At 54.2% G+C, this 22,330-nt stretch overlaps 1 protein-coding gene across 1 annotated transcript in view; it reads right to left on the reverse strand.

The window, feature by feature from the left end:
- Window positions 1–22,330, reverse strand: part of CACHD1 (cache domain containing 1) — a 247,408-nt gene that overhangs the window by 8,433 nt on the left and 216,645 nt on the right. The window contains exons 17-26 of the mRNA XM_055138282.1: window positions 17,501–17,623; window positions 14,419–14,518; window positions 14,191–14,307; window positions 12,094–12,254; window positions 11,748–11,834; window positions 9,012–9,128; window positions 6,882–7,033; window positions 3,666–3,827; window positions 2,898–2,975; window positions 1,518–1,619 (exon numbers count right to left, since the gene is read on the reverse strand). Coding sequence (XP_054994257.1) covers window positions 1,518–1,619; window positions 2,898–2,975; window positions 3,666–3,827; window positions 6,882–7,033; window positions 9,012–9,128; window positions 11,748–11,834; window positions 12,094–12,254; window positions 14,191–14,307; window positions 14,419–14,518; window positions 17,501–17,623 — 1,199 coding nt within the window. The remainder of the gene's footprint in view (window positions 1–1,517; window positions 1,620–2,897; window positions 2,976–3,665; window positions 3,828–6,881; window positions 7,034–9,011; window positions 9,129–11,747; window positions 11,835–12,093; window positions 12,255–14,190; window positions 14,308–14,418; window positions 14,519–17,500; window positions 17,624–22,330) is intronic.

A 22,330-nucleotide genomic window follows, 5' to 3' on the forward strand; every position in this document is an offset into this window, starting at 1 on the left:
TGCCGGGGATCGAACCTGGGCCAGCCACGTGCAAGGCAAACGCCCTCTCCGCTGTGCTATTGCTCCAGCCCCTCCCCCGCGGTGTCCAAAGGGAGCCTGAAGGGTGGCACTGTCTGGAGGGACCCAGCGGCGCTGACACTGGTGCTTCAGCACAGATGTGAGCACCCAGGCTGAGACTGTCCCCCAGAACACCGTCGCCCGGCCCCCAGGGTTCATGGATGCTCCTAGACCCCGAAGCCAGGGACTGGGGGCCACAGTTCCGGTGCCAGCCGGGAAATGAGGAGGTCTGGCGTGGCCGGGGAAATCCAAGCCCGCCTACAGGCACTGGATGGTCACAAGCTGAACCGAGGTGGATGAGGCACCAGGCAGGCAGGAGAGGCGGAGACGGCGGCCAGCCGTGGCCGGGAGTGTGGACAGCCACGCCACGCTCCGCCCCTGCTCCGCCTCATGCAGCCCCATCCTTTCTGACTATCTTTGCAGGCACTTGAGACCGCGTGATTTTCCTGTTTTTGGCTTATTAGGTCCCACCCAGCGATGCTCGGGGGTGACTCCTGGCTCTGTGCTCAGGAATTACTCCTGGCGGTGCTCAGAGGGCCAAATGGGATGCCAGGGATTGAACCCGGGTCGGCCGCATGCAAGGCAAACGCCCTCCCCGCTGTACAATCACTCCGGCCTGTGAGACCGTTTTCGACAATACTCCCGGCTCAGTGCCCTGGCCATGCCGCCAGGCTGGTCTGGAGAGTGAGGGGACGGGGAAGCAGAGACCTGCTGTTCGCCCACGACATGCAGGGGAGGTCACGGGGATGGGAACTTACTAGAAACCCGAGCGGGGTGGGAAATGGGTCCCTGTCTGCCAGGAAGCCCCGAGGCAGTCCTGGGGGGCACGGGGCCCTGGACGGGACTCGCTGGGCGGTGTCTCTTGGGGAAGCGAGGTGGACACTAAACCCAGCTCAGAAGCAGAGAGAGAAGGAGCGTGAGGCGGGTGTGGGTATGGCCGGGCCGGGAGATTCCGGCTCCCTCAGGGATGCGGGGATGGAGAGAGACTCCAGCTCCCTCAGGGATCCAGGGACGTGAGAGATTCCGGCTCCCTCAGGGATGTGGGGATGGAGAGAGACTCCGGCTCCCTCAGGGATGCAGAGATGGAGAGAGATTCCAGCTCCTTCAGGGATGCGGGGACGGGAGAGACTCCGGCTCTCTCGGGGATGCAGGGATGGAGAGAGACTCCAGCTCCCTCAGGGATGCGAGGATGGGAGAGAGACTCTGGGTCCCTCAGGGACGCCGGGACGGGAGAAAGACTCTGGCTCCCTCAGGGATGTGGGGATGGAGAGAGACTCCAGCTCCCTCAGGGATGCGAGGATGGGAGAGAGACTCCGGGTCCCTCAGGGATGTGGGGACGGGAGAGAGACTCTGGCTCCCTCAGGGATTCGAGGATGGGAGAGAGACTCTGGCTCCCTCAGGGATGTGGGGACTGGAGAGAGACTCTGGGTCCCTCAGGGACGCGGGGACGGGAGACTCACCGTGGTCGCTCTCGGTCCCCGAGCGCCCCCAGTAGCGACGCCTCCTCTCAGGGCTGTGTGCGTGCCGCTCGATGACGGCGGCGATGAAGCGGGTGTTGCTGACTGCGGGGAGGCAAGGGCGGGCAGCGTCAGTCTCGCGGCATCGCCAGGTGGGGACCCCAGGGCCCCGCAGGGCCTCACACGCAGGGGCGTTCAGGGAAGCCGTTTGTCAGAAACGTGTAGGGGGGGCCGGGCGCTAGGCCAGGGGAGAGGGGCCTAGCCCTGCACACGGCCCAGCCAGGCCCACCCATATCAAGCGCAGAGCCAGGAGTAAGCCCCGAGCACTGTTGGGTGTGGCCCCCAAATAAAAAAAAAAAAAAGGATTATTTTTGGGTTTCCCCCGCAGTACTCAGGAAACCCGTCCCCAGGACTCTGGGCCAAGCTCTGAATGGTCAATTGGCTCGAGGCCTTGAGGGGACACGGCTACGAGGGGTCTGCAGTGCCGGCACTCCCCCACCAGCCCAGTAACGCTTGGGGCCTTCAGGGCTGTACCCAGGAGGATTTGGGGGGCCAGGTGGGGTTCTGGGCGTGGGACGGGGGTTGACTGCATGCAAAGCCACCAAGCGCCTTCCCTGCTGAACTCTCTCCCAGCCCGCAGGAAGTTGTTTCTACTTATCTATCTACTGGGGGTCACGCCCGGCAAGGCTCAGGGCTCATTCCTGGCTCTGTGCTCAGGGCTCGCTGAGGCTCTGCTGGTTTTGGGGGACCCAAGACGGTGCAGGGGATCGAATCTGGATCAGCTGCATGCAAGACAAGCGCCTTATCTGCCGCGCTGTCTGTCTGTCTGTCTGTCGGAAAGCTGCTTATTAAATTAGGAGATACGGATGGGACTGGGATGGCAGAGACCCCTTCCTGCCCCTCCCCTCCAGGATGCAGAAAGGCAGCCGAGGGGGGGGTCACCAGTAACCTCAACAGCCCCTCCTACCCTCCCCCCTCCCACTGTGACAAAGACACGTTTTCCTTCCCGGGGAACTGCAGAGACGTGACTAAGGGGCTTCCACCATGCCCGGCCCAGGCCTGCCCCAGGGAACACCAGGCTGGAAAAAGTGACGTGCGGGAAAGAATGGGGAGGTGAGCAGGGGGGGGCGGTTTAGGTCGAAGCGCTGCATTAAGGCCAAGTAGGACGGGTGGGACACCTTTCTGGGGCCTTTTCTAAAACTAAATAAATATCTTCCCTCCGTTTGGTGGGAACAGAGGGTCAGGGGGCGGGTGCTGGGGGCAGCTCCGTCGTGCCGGAGCTTCTTGATTTTTTTTTTTTTAGCCCAAGCCCCGGAGGACGCGGCGGGCGGAGGAGCGTCCCCCGGCCCTGCTGGCTCTCCCGGCGGGCGGCCGCACACTCACTGATGCCTCGGTCTTCGTGGCTGTCGTCGTCCCTTTCATCTCGGTCGTTCTCCAGGTTGGACATTCGCACCGACATTTCTAGCCAGCGTGGGGGAGAGAGCGACATGACTATTTAATCACAGAGCACCGCTGCCCGGGGGCTGGCGGGGTGTTTGCTCAAGCACCTGGGGCCGGGACCGTCACGCACAGGGACATGGTGGGGGCGGGGGGGAGGGTCCAGGGCCGGGGCTGATTGACGAACTGGGGTCACAAGCCCGAGGGGGGGGGGCGCTGGGCAGACTGCCCAGAAGAGCCCCCATCAGCACGGCCGCGCCCGGAGAGAAGCTCGAGGGGGCTCCCCCAGAGTCTGGGGCGTTTCTCCGAGGGGCAGAACCTCGTTCCCCCCCATTCCGTCCCCCATGGATGCCCCTTTCAGCAGGGAGCCAGCGGTGCCCGCCCATAGCGACGGGGTGTCTCGAGCTCATCCTGCTTTCTTGGTGATGCCCCCAGAACTAGGGAAGGTCACTCCCAGGGGTGCTGTGGTGGGCCAAGAGCATATGGGGGTAGGGGTGCGAGAGGAAGGGGATCCCCGTGTTTTCTGGGGGGGTCCTCGTGGAGCTGAGGGGTTCGGAGGCTGGAGAAGGCGTGTGGGCTGCAGGGAGGGAGGAAGCCGAGGCCTGTGCGGGGAGGGGCCCCCCCAACCCAGCCACGCCCAGTGTCTCTCATCCTTCGGAGTCGCCCCTGCAGGCTGGGCGGGGCGGGGGAGGGAAGGGCGGGTCCGGGGCTCACCTTGGGCGGCCAGCGGAGACATGCTCTGGTGGCTGCGCCGGTGGATCTGGTGGCGGTAGGCGTACACGGCCAGGACCAGGACCATGACGCAGCCCATGATGCCCCCGGCCACGGGGCCCACGGGGGCGCTTTTGATCATGTTCAAGGTGACCACCTCGTCCCCTTCGGGAGACAGACAGACAGACAGACAGACAGAGAGGGTCAGTGGCCCGGCCTTCCCAGGGGCCAGCAGGCAGGGCTGCAGCCGGCCCCGAGGGAAGAGCGCTGCTTCCCCAGGGTTCTCGGGAGGCTGCAGGGGGGACACACCGGGGGGAGCCGTGATGCCTGGGGCTGGGATGATGCCAGAGAAGTCACCTGGCGCAGGTGAGAGTCGGGGGGACCCTGGGCACGGCCCTCGGCACCATGGGAACCACCAACCAAACGTGCAGAGACGTCTCAGGTGGGGCTTCCGGTTCTGCCCTGTTTGCTCCCCCCCGCCCCCCGCCCCCCTGCCCAGGTGAGCTGCACCTGGTGATACCGGCCCTGCAACAATGCCGGGGCCAGGCGGTGCCACGGATTGAATCAGGGCCCTGGGCGCGCCAGACATGCGCACCAGCCCCCGAGCAACTGCCCTGATTCTGGGCAGGGTCCCTTTATCTCTCTCCCTCTCCCTCCCTTCCCTTTCCCCCCTCGCGTTTTTGGGCCACACGGCAAAGGTCAGGGGTTATAAGGCACACAACGCAAAGGAGAGAGAGAGAGCAAGAAGGAAAGTGCCTCCCATGGAGGGAGGTGGGGGTGGGGGTGGGGTGTTGGGGGAGGTGGGAGGGAAACGGGTGTGGGGGGGTCATTGGTGGAGAGAGATGTGCACTGGTGGAGGGGTGGGTGCTGGATCACTGCATGACTGAAACCCAATTCTGAACAGCTTTGTAACGGTCTATCTCACGGATACTCAATTAAAATAATAATAAAGAAAAGCAATGTGGAGTTCATGCCCAATTCAGGCAGCTTAATCAACGGCTGAATAAACAGTACTCCTACTTAAAAAATTAAAAAAAATATATATATATATAGTAAAAAAAACTCAGGGGTTACTCCTGGCTCTGTGCTCAGGGTTCACTCTTGGCTCTTGCATTCAGGAATTGCTCCTGGCTCTGTGCTCGGGGATCACTCCTGGCTCTGTGCTCGGGGCTCACTCCTGGCTCTGTGCTCGGGAATCACTCCTGGCTCTGTGTCAGGGCTCACTCCTGGCTCTGTGTCCGGGGCTCAGTCCTGGCTCTGTGCTCGGGAATCACTCCTGGCTCTGTGCTCGGGAATCACTCCTGGCTCTGTGCTCGGGGCTCACTCCTGGCTCTGTGCTCGGGGCTCACTCCTGGCTCTGTGCTCGGGAATCACTCCTGGCTCTGTGCTCAGGGCTCACTCCTGGCTCTGTGCTCAGGGATCACTCCTGGCTCTGTGCTCATGGATCACTCCTGGCTCTGTGTCCGGGGCTCAGTCCTGGCTCTGTGCTCGGGGCTCACTCCTGGCTCTGTGCTTGGGGCTCACTCCTGGCTCTGTGCTCGGGGCTCACTCCTGGCTCTGTGCTCAGGGCTCACTCCTGGCTCTGTGCTCAGGGCTCACTCCTGGCAGTGCATATGAGATGCCGGGAATCAAACCCAGGTTGACCGTGTGGCGGCAAAGGCCCCACCTGCTGTACTATATCGCTCTGGCCCTGGGCGGGGTCCCCTTAAACCCTGCACTCTGCTCCGACTGGAAGCTGCAGGTGAACTCCCAGAGGGTCTTCCGGTCACACTCTGGCTATGACCTAGCAGGATTCAGGAGCCAGATGGGAGCTCAGAACCGTCTTTCCTTCGCCGGCAGCCTCATGCATGGGGAGTGTGTGTGTGGTGGGGTGTGTTCAGACTCGGGCATAAATGTGGGTTTGTGCCTGTGGCCTGCTGGCTCAGGAGCTCGGGCTGACCCAGAGGGACGGGGAACTTGTTGGAGGAGGCAGGAGGCAGCCTGGTGAGCCTGTGTGGCTGCTCCCCAGGGGGCCTCTGTCCCCACCCTAAGCCCAGGCTTGGGGCAGTTGTGGCTTCCTGTGAACCCCGGCCCTGACTGACAGCTCTGACTTTGCAGCCCTCCCTCCTGGCCTGGCAAAAGTCCCAGGGGGAGGCTGCGGTGTGGCAGTCACACCACGGGGACAAAGTGCAGCCGCGCCATGCAGGAAGCACACCCGACCCGGCCCAGGACACACTCGCTTAGAAGGAATTCCAGGGCTCACCCACAATGCACAGCGGCTCCCTCACCCCAAACGGCCTGGCTGGTTGGGAAGGAGTCATCTAACTCAAAGCCCCAGGGGAAAGCAAAGATGCAGAGACCCCCTCCGAAAGGTGTCGGTGCCCACTGAGGCTGGCGGGGATGTGTTTACGAAGCCCCTTTCTTTTTTCTTTTTCTTTTTCTTTTTTTTTTTTTGCTTTTTGGGTCACACCCGTAGATGCTCAGCGGTTACTCCTGGCTCTGCACTGAGGAACTACTCCTGGTGGTGCTCGGGGAACCATATGGGATGCCGGGAATCAAACCCGGGTCCGCTGCATAAAGGCAAATGCCCTATCCAATGTACTATCGCTCCAGCTCCGTCTTTTTAATATTTTTATATTTTAAAAGATTTTTAATGAATCACCGTGAGGTATAGTTACAGACTTATAAACTTTTGTGTTTACGTTTCAGTCATACAATAATCAAGTACCCCCATCCCTCCACCAGTGCCCATTCTCCACCAATGACCCAGTATCCCTCCCACCCACCCCCACCCCATCTCCCCAACACCTCCGCCCCCCTCCCCCTGCCTCTGTGGCAGGCACATCATTCCCTTTTACTTTCTCTCCTTTTGGGTGTTGTGGTCTGCAATGAAGTAAGTGGCCATCATGTTTGGTCTACGGTCTACTTTCAGCACGCATGTCCCATCCCGAGCGGGCCCTCCGAGCATCCTTTACTTGGTCCCTTCTCTATCTGAGCTGCCTTTTCCCCCAGCATGTGAGGCTAGTTCCCAAGCCCTGGAGCAGACCTCCTGGTCCTTATCTCTACTGTCCTTGGGTGCTAGTCTCCCACTCTGTTAGTTTATATTCCACAGGTGAGTGCAGTCCTTCTATGCCTGTCCCTCTCTCTCCGACTCTCAGCGTGATACTCTCCACGTTGATCCACCGAGATGCAGATGTGCGAAGCCCCTTTCTCTGGTGCTCCCCCGACTCCCCCACATACCGATTGCTCCCACGTCGTCGATGTAAGGACTTTTGGCTCCCACAACGCCACCGAAGCATTCCTTCTGGGGGGCGCAGTAGGATTTGTCCAGGTGAGTCTTCCCGTCGCTGTCCACCATGCACCATTCACAATCCAGCACACCAAAGCAGTCCCTGACAGAAAGACCACAGGAGACATTCCAGAATGTTCCGGGAGGAAGGGTTGGGGAGAGAGAGTACCAGGGACACCACGCTCTAAGTTGTTGCGTTTGATTTCTCTTCCAGACAACATGAGCAGTTAGTCTGGGTGGGGGTGGACAGGATAGCGATCTCTGTCCCTCAGCAACTGGGGAAGGGGAAGAATCCATGAGTTGTTATGGACGCAAACCAAGAAAATCACACATGATGCATTAGCTGGGGATCATGCAAACTCACCTTAAAAGACCCTGGAGGTTTTTAAAACCTCCATGTGGATTTGTCTTTTTTTTTTTCTTTTTGGATCACACCCGGCAATGCACTGGGGTTACTCCTGGCTTTGCACTCAGGAATTCCTCTTGGCGGTGATCGGGGGACCATATGGGATGCTGGGAATCAAACCCAGGTCATCCTCATGCAGGGCAAACACCCTACCTGCTGTGCTATTGCTCCAGCCCCGGATTTGTCTTTTTTATTTTTCTTTTTGGGTCACACCCGGCAATACTCAGGGGTCACTCCTGGCTCTGCACTCAGGAATTACTCCTGGCGGTGCTCAGGGGACCAAATGGGATGCTGGGAATCGAACCCGGATCAGCCGCGTGCAAGGCAAATGCCCTCCCCACTGTGCTATCGCTCCAGCCCCAGATTTGTCATTTTTTTTTTTTAAAGTTAAATTGGTCAAATAAATCTAGAAGACATTGTTACGTTAAATAGATTTCCTTTTGGAAATCACCTGGCTGTGCTCAGGGGCTATTCCTGGCTCAGGAGAGGAACCTTTGGTGGTGCTCGGGGACGGGACCCGAGTTGGTGCCTGCAAGGCCAGTGCTCTAGCCCCTGCCCTGTTTCCCCAACCCCTGAACCCCAGACGTCCTCACCGCCGGCTCTTTAGACCTGCGGGTGTGTGCCGCACACTGGGACTCTGGCAGAACCTAGGGGGTTTCCTAACGAAAAGTGACTGTTACTGCACATCTCGAACGAGTAAATGGAGGCCTGCCCACTCCTCTGCTAAGAGACCCTCCAAGTCGAACTAGCTGCCCCTCTCACTGGCTCACTCGGCTATTCAAGTGGCAGAACTGCCGCTCACCCCACTGGCCCCCTCGAGTCTCCCCCAGACGTCCCATCCCATGGGCTGTGACCAAGGAGCAGGGACGCCCGGGCCCCGGACGGGCTTCCTGAGACAGAAGGACGAGGCCTCAGCAGTGCTCGTTCCCATGCCACCTGGCGCCTGCCCGGCCGGGCTGACCCCAGGGCCCTGCCCGCTGCTCCCTTTTGGCCCCTCCTGCAGCCCTGCCCCGCGCCTCTCATTTCAAGACTAACGTTACCACCCGCTGCGCGGGACACGACCACAGCTTGCACACGCCCACTGGCTGGAGACAGCACTAAACTGGGTGAGGGGCGAACCCTCCGGCAGGCGGAGCACGCATGCGCAGACCCTGGACTTCCACCAGCGAGAGATGTTCTTCCCCCTGGCATCTGATTTTTGGGGATTTTCTTCTGCTCTGTTTCTGCATCATACCCAGCGATGCTCAGGGCTACTACTTCTGGCTCTGGACTCAAGGATGGCACCGACTGCGCCCAGGGAACCACGTGGGATTCCGGGGACTGACGCTGGGTCGGCCCCATGCAAGGCAAGTGCCCTACCCGCTGAGTTATCGCTCCGGCCCCCTGAGATTTATTTTTTCTTTTTGGGCCACACCCGGCGATGCACAGGGGTTACTCCTGACTCATGCACTCAGGAATTACTCCTGACGGTGCTCAGGGGACCATATGGGATGCTGGGAATCGAACCCGGGTCGGCTACATGTAAGGCAAACACCTTAACCGCTGTGCCATTGCTCCAGCCCCCCTCCCTGAGAGATTTTTACAGGTTCCAAACCAAGGCTCAGGGAGGCTGCAGCAGGACACCGCTCCCTGCTGGACCTCAGTGGACGGGCGTGTGGCCCTGGACTTGGCTTACCCGCTCTCCAGCCTCTGGCCGCACCGGCTGTTGACACACTGGGGCAGACTGTCCTGGAGGCCCGGGTCCATGGCGGTGTACGTCACTGGCTCCTGGTGGACCTCACAGCTCGGGTTTCTGGGGACAAGCAAACCGGAGAGGTTGGAATCCAGGCCACACACCCTCCCGAGGCACACACGCGTGCCCCTGGCCTGGCTCCGCCCGGCAGATCTGGGTTTCATCCCAGCTCTGGGATTCAACAGGAAACCCAGTCTGACGTCATGTAAGCACCCTGGGTTTCCTTCACTTGTGTTTATACCCGAGGGATGGAATGGAAAGCAGGAACCGCAACCACCCAACAGGAACGCACCCATTAACGCCAGGCTCACCACCCCACTCGCCACCCTGAATCTCCCTCGGCTGGAACAGCTATCAACTGTGTAAACAGGTGGGTGGGGTGGGCCACCCCCTGCAGTGCTCAGGAGTCAATCCTGCTGGTGTTCCGAAGGGGGAGGGGGCTAAGGCCTTTGAGGCTCCCCAGTCACCACCAATGGTGGTGGTGGTGGCGGGGAAGCAAACAACGCTGGGGTTGATTCGGGGGCCTCTGCATTACCCCACTGACTCGAGGGGCCATTAACAAGTTTTTCTTTGAAAAAAAATCTGTGTGTGTGTCTCTGTGTGTGTTTTGTGTAAAGCAAGATGGTTTTTATTGACACTTAGATGCGAGGGGAAGAGAACGTGAGGGAGTACGTGCTCCAGAGAGGACACGGGTTTTTCCAGAGTGGAGAAGGCGGACACCACACAAGCACGCGTGATAGAACGAGTCCGTTTATTGCCTTTGTTAGTGTCTTGTTCCTTTTCCTTTCCCTGTTCTTGTTGTGATGCTGACTTATGACACTGTTAACGACAGAGCTGCTGGCATACGATGGTCCTACAGCACCCCCCGCCCCCTCTCCTTGTGTCAGCATCTGTCCTCCAGTGCCCCAAGGTTCCCTCCCACCCCCTTAGCAGATCCCTGCAGGGTCTGTTACCTCTGGCCCGTGTTACTCCATCACTGCATTTCTTTACATACCGCATATGAGAATGAGCCTCGGATGGGACAACTCAAAGGCGTTTTTTTCCCTGTGCCTAAGCCGACACAGGCTAGTGTGACCATCAACAAAACAGTCTCTCTCCTTTTATTTGGGTGGGGCGGGACGCGTCACACCTAACAGTGCTTAGGAGTCACCCCGGCTCAGGAATTACTCCCAAGTGTGATGCTCAGATGAGAAGCCGGATTGAACCTGGGTCGGCTGCGTGCAAGGCAAGTGCCTGACCCTCTAGACTTGCTCTGGCCCTAGCAGTTTCAGAGACAGGACTTAGCACCCCGGCCTTCAAATCTGTCACTCGCTGACGGAACCTATGGTGTGAGCACGTGTGAGAGAGGGCCTACAGCCACTGTGTTAACCACAAGCTTCACCTGAACATCAGTAATTCCAAGCACAACTACTGCGGAAACAGACCTCACAAATATAAGCTCCTGGATCTATTTTTTTAGCACCCTGCCCATATACTCTTCCTTTATTATTTTTTTTGCTTTTGGAGTCATACCCGGCAATGCACAGGGGTTATTCCTGGCTCTGCACTCAAGAATTACTTCCAGCGGTGCTCGGGGGACCATATGGGATGCTGGGAATCGAACCTAGGCCGACTACGTGCAAGGCAAACACCCTATACGCTGTACTACTGCTCCAGCTCCCTCCCTTAATGTTTTATTTTCGAGGGTCTCCCAAACTGGGACCCTTCTCATGTGGAAATACGGCCTCTGGACCAGCATGCAGCTCAGGGCTAACGTCCAAGGATGTGGATCCTAGGTTGTGAGCCTTCCTGGTTACGTAAGGGGACGCCGCAGGGCCCAGAGGTGGGTCACGTGCAAGGCAAGCGCCTTACTCTGTGGACCGTCTCTCCGGCCCTGCACCTATTCTCTTAGGATTTCTCAGCATTCTCAGTATGTAAATCTGAAAGGAGATCCCAGCATAGGTCACTATGGACCTTGAAATCTAGCTCACAGTAGAACCAGCTTTTTTTTTTTAAGTCATACCTGGCGATGCTCAGGGCTTATTACTGGCTCTGCACTCAGGAATTACTCCTGGTGGTGCTCAGGGGGACCATATGGGATGCTGGGGGCCGAACCTGGTCGGCCTCGGGCAAGGCAAATGCCCTCCCCGATGTGCTATTACTTTGTCTCCTTGCAATGATTTTTTTTTTCTGCTGAAGGATAAATAATCTCTGACACACAATCACAGATGAACCTATAATCGGGAGGCCCCGTGTAGGAAACGTTTGTGTATTGTGGCCCATGAAAAGTTTATAGATGAATCCTATGAACTTTTCTCTTGTTGGGGAGATATTTTGGAAGCTCTTTCCAACAGTGCTCAGGGCTCACTCCTGACTGTCCCCAGGACCAGCCTGGTGGCAAAGCCTGTGGCAATAATCAGTGCTGGGGACTGGGCCAGAGTCGGCCGCCTGCAGCGGAAGCACCTTAATCCCTGTACTCTCACGCTGGACCCAGCGCACGAACATTTCTCTTCCCTTTTTATATGTTTTCATAGGCCACACCTGGCGGTGCTCAGGGCTTACTCCTGGATCTGCGCTCAGGATTCACTCCTGGTGGTGCTCAGAGAACCCTATGGGATGCCGGGGGAATCGAACCCAGGCCAAACATGTTGCTAGGGAAGCGTCCTCTCTCTTTGGCCCCAGCACACAACCCTCCCTTACCGGTTCTCCGCGTTGGTGAGGTTGCCGGTACACTCGTTCACCTCCAGGGGGCACTCACAGGGACATTCACACTCATTTTGCTCCATTCTGAAAATGAAGAAGGAAGTCAGCACGGCGACAGCTGGGAACACACTCTGTGCCGGACAGGCACCGGGGAAAGCAAAATAAAGGCAGTCTGGTCAGAAGGGACAATAAAGATAGGAGATAGATGTGGCCAAAGATCTTACTGCTGGGGGACAAAGTCACCGCAGATGGCACAGAGCCAGTGGGTCTGCAAGGGGCGTCCCCCTTCTCCAGCCCACCCCCACGTCAGCCGGGGGCACACGGGGAGTAAGACCCTGTTTACCGGTGGCAGTTGAGACAGAGCCGGTCCACCATGCTGCAGGCGCAGAAGGCGAGAGAGTCGCACGTTTCGTTGACGATGCCCACGAACGCGTTGGTGCCCGGGATCCGCGCCAGTCTGTACTTGGAGCAGTGGCTGCCGTGGACCAGGTTCGTCAGATCCCCCTGCGGTTGGATGTGACACACCCCCCGAGCGGTCAGAAGGGACAGAGCAGGCAGAGGCAGCCTGAGCGCGGGGAACGAGAACAGTGGCGGAGAATCGAGGCTGAACTGTGACGGGTGAAGTTGAAGAATGCAGTCACCGGTGAGCGTCTGCAAAGGGCTCAGTGTCCGCCAGCTGATTCTCATCTCAGAGTTGGGCAGGTACTGGTTTTTGTTTGTTTGTTTGTTTTGCTTTTTGGGTCACACCCAGGGATGCTCAGGGGTTACTCGTGGCTCTGCACTCAGGAATTACTCCTGGTGGTGCTTGGGGGACCACAGGAAGGCCAGGACTCAAACCCGGGATGGTCGCATACAAGGCAAACGCCCGCCCTGCTGTCCAGCCTCTCAGATGTTGTTCTTTTTATCATGCATACAAATTTTTATTGCTCATTTTATAATTTTTTTTAATATATAAGAATCACTGTCACTGTCATCCCGTTGCTCATTGATTTGTTCGAGAGGGCACCAGTAACGTCTCTCATTGAGAGACTTATTGTTACTGTTTTTGGCATCTCCAATACGCACGGGGAGCTTGCCAGGCTCTGCCTCTCAGTAGCTTGCCGGGCTCCCCGAGAGGGGCGGAGGAATCGAACACGGGTTGGCCACGTGAAAGGCGAACACCCAACCACTGTGCTATCACTCCAGCCCAACATATAAGAATAGACTGTAAAATACAAATAGTTGCAAGAAGCGATGACATGTTGCTTTCAGGTATAGCTGTTTGTTTTTTGGGTTAAACCTGGCTAAGAGCAGGATTATTTTTGGCTCGGCTCCCAGGGATCACTCCTGGCAGGGCTGGGGGGACCATGTGGGGTGCTGGGATGGAACCTGGGTTGGTTGTATGCGAGGCAAGTGCCCTATCTGTGGCACTATCACTCTGGTCCTCAAATCTTTTTTCATTAAAATAAAAAAAATTTTTTTTTATTAAAATGTTTTTTGTTGTCTGAGCCACAGCTGGCAATGTTCAGGGGTGACTCCTGGCTCTGCACGCAGGCAGGAATTACTCCTGGCAGTGCTCCGGGGGCCGTATGGGAGGTCAGGGATGGACACAGGCTGGCTGGGTGCCAGGCTGTGCTGCCTCTCTAGCCCCTCAAATGAACGCTTCACCACACATTTCAGGAGAGCAAGTCCGGCCCTGGGCAAACGCTTCTTTGCAGCGAGTCCCTTCCTGCAGCCGGGCCCTGCCACTGCCCACGCTGGGGACTGAGAACAGGACAGACGGAAACGAACATCGGCAGGCCCGGAGCCATTCCAGGCCCGAGCGTGCCATTTTCTAAGCCAGAAGTGAGGATCCGGGAGGTGGAAGGAGCTGCTAGGGGGGAGGGTGCCACTGAGTGACCTGCAGAGGACAGGACGAGCTGCCCACGAGGTGCCCACGTGTTCAGAGAAATGCTGCTCCTTAAAAGGGCTGAGGTGCCCATTTTATTAGTTAAGGTTGGGGAGGCCGCACCCAGCGGTGCTCAGGGCTTACTCCTCCATCAGTGCTCAGGGGACCAGGTGGGATGCTGGGAATCGAACCCAGGTCAGCCACATGCATGACAAGTGCCTTCCCTACTGCGCGCTCTCTCCAGCCCAGGCCTGTCTTCAAACAAGCAGCACCCAAACCCAAACACCAGGTGTGAGGCGGAAACCAGTCCCGTTCCCCACTTTTCCACTTTGCACCGCCTGGCCTTGCACTGGCAAGCGGGAGAGTTGCACCAGTGTGTGTGTGTGTGTGTGTGTGTGTGTGTGTGTGTGTGTGTGTGTGTGTGTGTGTGTGTGTGTGTGTGTGTGTGTGTGTGTGTGTGTGTGTGACCTGTTCCTTCTTGAATCCCCGGAAGCAGCCATGCAACCGAGGGTGCCTTGCTGAGCGGGCCACGCTGGGGAGAGCGGGGCGGGGCGGCGGGCAGCCCCCACCTACCGCCAGGCTGGTGTTGAACTTGTAGAATCTCTGCACTGTTCGGTCGCTGAAGCTGTTGCACAGATTCTTCTTGACAAAGTTGGGGTGGTTCAGGATGTCATTGGCGACCAGGGGCTCCTGACCAGGTGGAAGAGAGAGGGGACACAGGCGGGTCACTCGCGAGCCGGGCTGGGGCTGGGCAGGGTGGGGTGGGGGTGGGGGAGGGCGAGCCTGGGGAGGCCGCGGTACCTTGTGCGTGATGTGCTGCTGCTCCACGGGCGCGTGGCCCTTGGGGTCGATGAGGGTGGGGTGCGCCACCAGGTAGCCCCTGTCCTCCATGATGAAGCACCTGCACGGGACAGGGGCCTTCATCAGGGGCACCCCTGCTCCCCGCACCCCTGCCTTCTCCTCAGTGCCTTTTCCTCAGCCACTCTGCACCACCTCTGACTGCAGAGGAGGCTGGCAGGCAGCTGCTTATTATTAGCTGTCTGATTTATTTTATTTTATTTTGCTTTTTGGGTCACACCTGGCGATGCACAGGGGTTACTCCTGGCTCATGCACTCAGGAATCACCCCTGGTGGTGCTCAGAGGACCATATGGGATGCTGGGAATTGAACCCGGGTCGGCTGCGTGCAAGGCAAATGCCCTACCCGCTGTGCTATCGCTCCAGCCCCTGATTTATTTATTTCATTCGTGGGGGCTGGCTGGTGCTGTTCTGGGGACCCAGGGATCAAGCCCGGGGCTCTGCAAGCAAAGCACATGGTCCTGGCACTCATGGTGTTTTAGTTTTTATAGATTTTAATTTAATTGTATACATTTTCGATAGTTTGTGTTCTCACAGTACTGTGGCATTTAGGTTTTTTTTTTATTTTAATGAATCTCTGAGAGATACAGACTTACAAACTTTCGTGATCACGTTCCAATCAAACAATGTTCGAGTACCCCCATCCCTCCACCAGTGCCCATTCTCCACCACCAATGTTCCCAGTATCCCTCCTGCCACCCCCACCCCTTCCCACCCGCTGCCTCTGTGGCAGGCACATTCCCTCTCTCTCTCTCTCTCTCTCTCTCTCTCTCTCTCTCTCTCTCTCTCTCTCTCTCTCCTCTCCCCCTCTCTCTCTCTCTCTCTCTCTCTCTCTCTCTCTCTCTCTCTCTCTCTCCCTCTCCTTCTGGATGTTGTGGTTTGCAACATAGGCACTAAACAGCCATCATGTTTGGCCCATAGTCAACTTTCAGTGCGCATCTACCATCCGAGAGCCCTCCAGCCATCACTTACTCAGTGGTCTCTTCTCCATCCCACCCTAGCACTCATGTTTTGGAAGGGGGGTGGGGTGACAGTGCTCAGGGGCTATTCCTGGCTCTGTGCTCAGGAGCAACCCCCGGTGGTGCTCAGGGGCATACCTGGGGCACTGGGAATTGGAAAGTTCATCACGTGCTAAGTCAGTGCCTCACCTCCGGGACTCTCCCTGGCTCCTATTCCAGTTCTTAAAATCACCTCTTCACCTCAGATTCTATCATTATTATTATTATTATTATTATTATTATTAATTTTTTTGGTGTTGGGCCACATAGGAAGTGCTCACTTGTTTACTCAGGGCTCTGCACTCAGGAATCACTCCCGGCTGGCTCAGGGGGATCAGGCGTGGTGTTGGGGATCGAACCCAGGTCAGCCACATGTAAAGCAAGTGCCTGCCCCGCTGTACTGGCCCCCCGGCTCCAAAAGCTATTCTGATTCTTGAGGTGATGAGTCACTAGCACACAGTCTAAGAGAATCCCCCCTGATGTGGACGCCATCCACATATCCCACACATTACGTGCTCGCTCAGTTCATGAGTCACTGTCACTGTCATCCCGTTGCTCATCGATCTGTTCGAGCGGGCACCAGAAACGTCTCTCATTGAGAGACTTATTGTTACTGTTTTTGGCATATCCAATATGCACGGGTAGCTTGCCAGGCTCTGCCTCTCGGGCTTGATACTCTCAGTAGCTTGCCAGGCTCTCCGAGAGGGGCGGAGAAATCGAACTCGGGTCAGCCGCGTGAAAGGCGAACGCCCAGCCGCTGTGCTATTGCTCCAGCCAGTTCATGAGTGGTGGACTTAAAAAAAAAATATCTTTCTGCAAGAATGACTGAGTACAAAGCGGTCATCTTTTTTTGCTTACGAGATTATCGAGAAAGTAGCCGTGTATTTACTACTAGGCACAACATTTATTGCTTGGTTTTGGGGTCACACCAGGTGGTGCTCGGGGCTTACCATTGGTTCTGTGCTCAGTGATCACTCCTGGCAGTGTTTGGAGAGCCATAGACAGTGCTAGGGGCTGACATGGGGCCAGTCACGTGCAAGGTAAGGTTTCACTCCTGTACTATCTCTTTGACCCAGGCACAAACTTTAAATAAACCATATACTTCCTTTTCTTTTGTGATATACAGACTGGAAATACAACACTCAGTGGTCCAACAAAAATAAAATTGCTGGAAACACGATTCAGACTGGACCTGCTCTAATCAAGGTCACGGTTGCTTGGGTGTACCCCACATTCTTCCTACCCTGCCTGGACTCAACTTTTTCCACCAAGGGGTAGTAGGCAGGGGTGCAGTGATACGCAGTGCACCCCGTGGGCTGAAATAAGAAAGCCACTTTGGAATGTGACTTGCATTCAGCCAAGAGAATGCCTCTGCTTCGATCACACACATTCCTTGAAATTCCCGTGGCCAAGAGTTTTAGTTCCACGAACCTCTTTCTAAGGTAACGTAAAAGGGAACACTTTCAGCATCTGAAAATCTCTCACGAAGACTTTGCTTTACCAACCAAGTGAACATGAAAAACACAGCCTTAGAGGTGGCGCCTGGAATCACCTCAGACCCAAGATAGGGGAAACCTCTTAACTGCTAGAGAATTCTGTTCTGCAGTTACTTTCCTTGTTATGAGCTGAGTCCAAATTACGAGCCGCATGCCTCTTGGGAAACAAGATAAAGAGGGGCTGGGGTGATAGGACAACAGGTAGGGCTCTTGCCTGGCACGCAGCCAACCCAGGCTTGACCTCTGGCATCCCATATGGTCCATTGAGCTCACCGGAAGTGATTCCTGAGTACAGAGCAAGGAGTAACCCCTGAGCACCACCAAGTGTAACTCCCCCTACACATACTACCAAATTAATAATAATAATCATAATGAAATTGGAAAATGGAGATGAAGAACAAAAACCTTCTTCATTGAATACCTGGGTCACAGACCAATGCCTGGTCTTGCCCAATGCAGTCACCGTTCAACAGGAAGATTCTTTCTTCGTATTTTGCAATTAGCAGGACACTCGTGTCTCCCAAGAGCTTACCTGATTTTGTTGCCACCATCTTGGTTGCAGACTGGTAACAAGTCCATCAGGACCTTGTAGAAGTACCTGAGTGTGAAGTCAATCCCCATCACGGCAACGGTGTGCCCGGAAGACAACTGGGTGCTTCACGTGGAAAAAGATGAAGATGAAGAGTCACAGTTAAAGGGGAGAGCTATGCATATGTGGATTATAAAGTAGCAGGATGGGACACTAACACCCAGGAGTAGTAGTAGAGATAAGAACCAGGAGGTCTGCCCCACAGCTTGGAAACTGGCCTCACATGCTGGGGGAAAAGGCAGCTGAGATAGAGAAGGGAACACCATGTAGAGGATGTTGGGAGGACCCACTGGGGTTGAAAGCTACGTACCAAAAGTAGATTATAGACCGAACACGATGGCCACTCAATACCTCATTGCAAACTACAACACCCAACAGGAGAGAGAACGAAAGGGAATGCCCTGCCGCAGAGGCAGGGTGGGGTGGTGGGGGTTGGGGTGGGGGTGGTGGGAGGGATACTGGGAACATTGGTGGAAGAGAATGGGCACTGGTGGAGGGATGTAAACTAAATACAAACATGAAAGTTCATAAGTTTGTAACTGTACCCCACGTTGATTCACTAATAAAAATAAAAAATAAAATAAAATAAAGGGGAGAGCTATGTCCTGCCATCAGGGTGCTGTGTGCTCCACCACACTTTCCACTCTACATAACCGGTCAGCTGACAGACTTACTACACAACCCGGGGGTCTGACAGAGTCACACCGAAGACTGAGCGCAGGTCGTCCTAAATCAGACCCAAACACATGCGCACCAGGGGACTACAGCTAGTCCTGATTTCAAATGTTCTGGCACTGCTGGGCTATTCCTTGGCAAGACTAGGGGGGCACCAGGACCAGTGGGAAGTTGGACGTGCAATTATGGCTCCTTCCAGCTGGAAACTCCAAGCCAAGGAGTGATCTCCATTCAAGGAGAGATCTCATTCATTTCCCTTCCATTCTCAGAGAACACGAAGATTCATAGATTGAACCGTCTGGTTGAAGATTCCACACAACTCGAAGGCTAGTTTTCTTGGCTGGTTCTGTTCAACACAGTCCACCTTCTGCAACAACAATGCTCTGGATTGCAGGTCACAGCTTTTTCCATTTTAAAATGTTACTTTCAGAAAGACCTAATTTAGAGGCTGGAGCGAAAACACAGCGGGTAGGGCATTTGCCTTGCATGCGGCTGTCTTGGGTTCAATCCACAGCATCCCATGTGGTCCCCCGAGCACTGCCAGGAGTAATTCCTGAGTGCAGAGTCAGGAGTAACCCCTGAACATTGCCGGGTGTGACCCAAAAAGAAAAAAAAAAAGACCTAACTTATCAAGGAAGAGAAATGAGGTCACATGAGGGAACGCTAGAACCAACCTATCTGGGGTTAATCCTGCATCTATTGGTTTCTACCCAGATGGCTGTGGGGATGCGTTCTTAGCCTCAGCTTTCTCGTCTGGGAATGGGGACAATAACAGTACCTATTTCATAAGGCGTTGACGGGGATTAAGCGAGCTGCTGTGTTAACAAGTGCTTGGCAAGACCAAGACGCTAACTCAGCAAACGCACACACACATAAAGAGAAGCGATTCCATAGAAAACTGAACACTGAGGAACTCAAGATTATGCAAGAACAGAGAATGAGTGAACTCATGTTCCAGAGAAATCTCACTCTGCGAAACTGTGAGAGATAGCACAGTGGTAGACTTCTCCTGTGGAACCTGGGCTCTTCGCTTTAAAAAAAAAAACAATAAATTTTTTTTTTAAAGGCCAAAGCAATAGTAAAGGCTATTGTACTATTTGCCTTGTACTAAATGCCTAAAGGGCATTTGCCTTGCATGTGGCCAGAAGTCACTTCTGAACATCACTGGGGGTGGCCCAAAAACCAACCAAACAAAAGAAATTATTTTAAGCATCATGATTTGTAATATTGATAATGGTCATGCATAAAATGTTTCAACATCACACCCTCCACCAGCTTCTCTCCTCGTTCTCTCAGCGTCTCTCTGCCCCTCGTATCCCCCTCATCCACCCAGCTGTGATGCACTTCCTACTAAAGACCAGTTCTCAGTTTCCGTTACCTTTGGGCATTTGTTATGTCCTTCCTAAGTTTCTTTGTATGAGGGACGTTAGTCTGTCCCTCTCCTGACTGTGCAAGACTCTCCAGACCCAAGCACCCAGCAGCAAACCGCATGATTTTATCTTTTCTTACGGTCGGGTAGCATTCATTGTGTATACGCAGAGGTCCGGGCTCTCTGGATCTATGGTTGTTCTAAGGGCTCAGAACTTCGCCAGTGAACCTCCGTACTTTTGCGACTGGGAGTTTGCAGGGTTGACCCAATATACAAGGTTTCAGGAGCTGATCCTTACTGTCTTCTACTTACTTGATTTCTTTATATATTCCAGGAAAAAAATGGTGACGTCATTGACCAAAGGCTTAAAATAGTCATTTTAAAGGCTTGAAAAAGTTCCCATAGCTCATTATCTTTAGGTTAATCAGAACTTGGTAAGTAAAATGCGTTTTTTTTTTCTTTTTTTTTTTAACCCAAGCAGACAGCTGCCCCCTTCTGGTTACAATCAGCACTAAAACTAATTTTCATGACTTTCCTAACCAGCCCCTATTTCCCAAAAGCAAGAAAACAAAATGAACAATAGCAAAAAGGACAATGATCCAAAAATGAACTTTCTATAAGGATACTAAAACTATGTTTGGCATAAGGTGTGTGTGTGTGTCAGGGGTGGGGGTGGGGGGGTAGTAGTTCTAAGATGTCACGACCTAAAACAGCCCTGATTGCTAGCGCTGAAACCTCAACTCTCTCGGGGGAAATCTAAGACTCAGGCTCACGGCGGATTTGTGCTTGGCATCTAATCACGCAGCTGAAGTCTCACTCAAAAGTCTGACTTGACCTTGACAGTCCATGAGTCCACACAACATTCCCGATTAGAACAGCAAGAGATTCCGTTTGTTGAAGGCTCATGATTTAAAGGCATGCCGGGCATGTGAGGACAGAGAATTTCAGTTATTTCTCGAATTAAGTCTTAGGAGGCGTTATTAGATCTAGGAAACCAGCAACGTGGGCAGACTTCAGTATCTGGCCCGGGTCGCACAGTGAACAAGGCGTGGAAAAAGAATTTAAAGCCGGAACCTCTCTAGCTCCCATGCATCGACTCCAGCCACTAGCGTCCACCACGGCCTTCTGAGATCTGCTTGGCATTCAAGCGCTCCAAGGATTTCATATAATATATTCAGTTCCCCAGGTAGCTACTGGGGAAGAATTCTATTTCGCATCCTCTAAATTAAAAATCAGGCTTAGAAGTCCTGAAAGACTCAAACGAAACCCATCATCTTTGATTTGTGCTAGAGACCAGCACACAAAACTGGTTCTTGCTGCAATACCACCGAGATCTTTATGAAAAAAAAAAAAAAAAAAAAAGACAACATGATTTTTAGGGACAAATGAATTTCGTTTCTAAAGCCCCCCCCCCCCCCGGCGGGATTGCCAGCTGCTCCAGGGGGCTAATCAACATGCCCAAAGCAAACACGCTGCCCAGGTGTACGTCTTGCATCCACAGATTTCTTTTTTCTACCTGCATTTCAGAAAGGTACACTGTTACCATGGCAACTCATAGAGATCATAGAAAAACCAAACCTGACCAGAAAATTGAAGCACAACCGGACACAGTACTACTGTGCGATTTCATAGAAGGCGTTTCTACTTGGTCCCTTGGTCACTGACCGAATGTCCCTATCTCTACCAGCACTATCAGTCTCCAAAGAATGCAGAGTCCCAGGCCCCAAGGATCGTCCTGAAGCTCAGCTCAATTTTCAAGACTCAGCGAGAAGGGAGCTCTCTCGGCCAAACCGCTTCGAAAGACCTGTGCAAACGAGGAGCGCTTCCTGACAAACGCCAGCATGCCATCGCGTCTGCACTTCTGACCTGCTCAAGGCCACAAAACAAGGCACAACTACAACAATGACGACGACGATGACAACAACGAGAGGGAAGGCACCACGACATCAGGGGTGCATGCGACTGTACCCCTGTACTACAGCATTTCGCATGCAGTGGCTCGAATTCTCATGATATCAGTGTAGTTCAGGCCTTATTGCAGGTGTTTTATACTGAAAAGGCCAGGGGCCATCATCTTAACTTAACATTTATGGAGCCCTGTTTGGGTGCTTTATGTTGGTTTTTTAATATTGATTTTCTTTTTCTTTTTGGGTCACACCCGGCAATGCAACAGGGGTCACTCCTGGCTCTGCACTCAGGAATTACCCCTGGCAGTGCTCAGGGGACCACATGGGATGCTGGGAATTGAATCGAGGTCGGCCGTGTGAAAGGCAAATGCCCTACCCACTGTGCTATCGTTCCAGCCCCTTAATATTGATTTTTTAAAGGTTCTCCTTACATACGTTGATTAGATTTGCTGCATTATTGAACTGCTAAGACTTTGTTCACTAATCACTGCTATGACACAATTAAAGTGTGTATTCATTTACTTTTTAATTCCAGTAATAGTAATTATGGTAAAGTTTTTCTACTCTATCCTAAAAAATATTTTGAGTGTTTTTTTTTTTAAATGACACCTCACCTTGGAGTTTTTGGGGTTTTGTTCCTTATAGCATTTAAAAATGGAATGCATATTTGCATCTGCTTTTATATATAAAAATATCTGATTAAAGATAATGACCAAATTTTGTATCATTATTGCTGGGGAGAAATGTTGCTGATAGGAATTTTTAATCTGTGTATATATAGTTTTATTGATTGCTGGGACTGATTTGTAAAATTTTCTGTTA

This window comes from Sorex araneus, chromosome 5 (genome assembly GCF_027595985.1).
Source record: "Sorex araneus isolate mSorAra2 chromosome 5, mSorAra2.pri, whole genome shotgun sequence".
Taxonomy (NCBI): domain Eukaryota; kingdom Metazoa; phylum Chordata; class Mammalia; order Eulipotyphla; family Soricidae; genus Sorex; species Sorex araneus.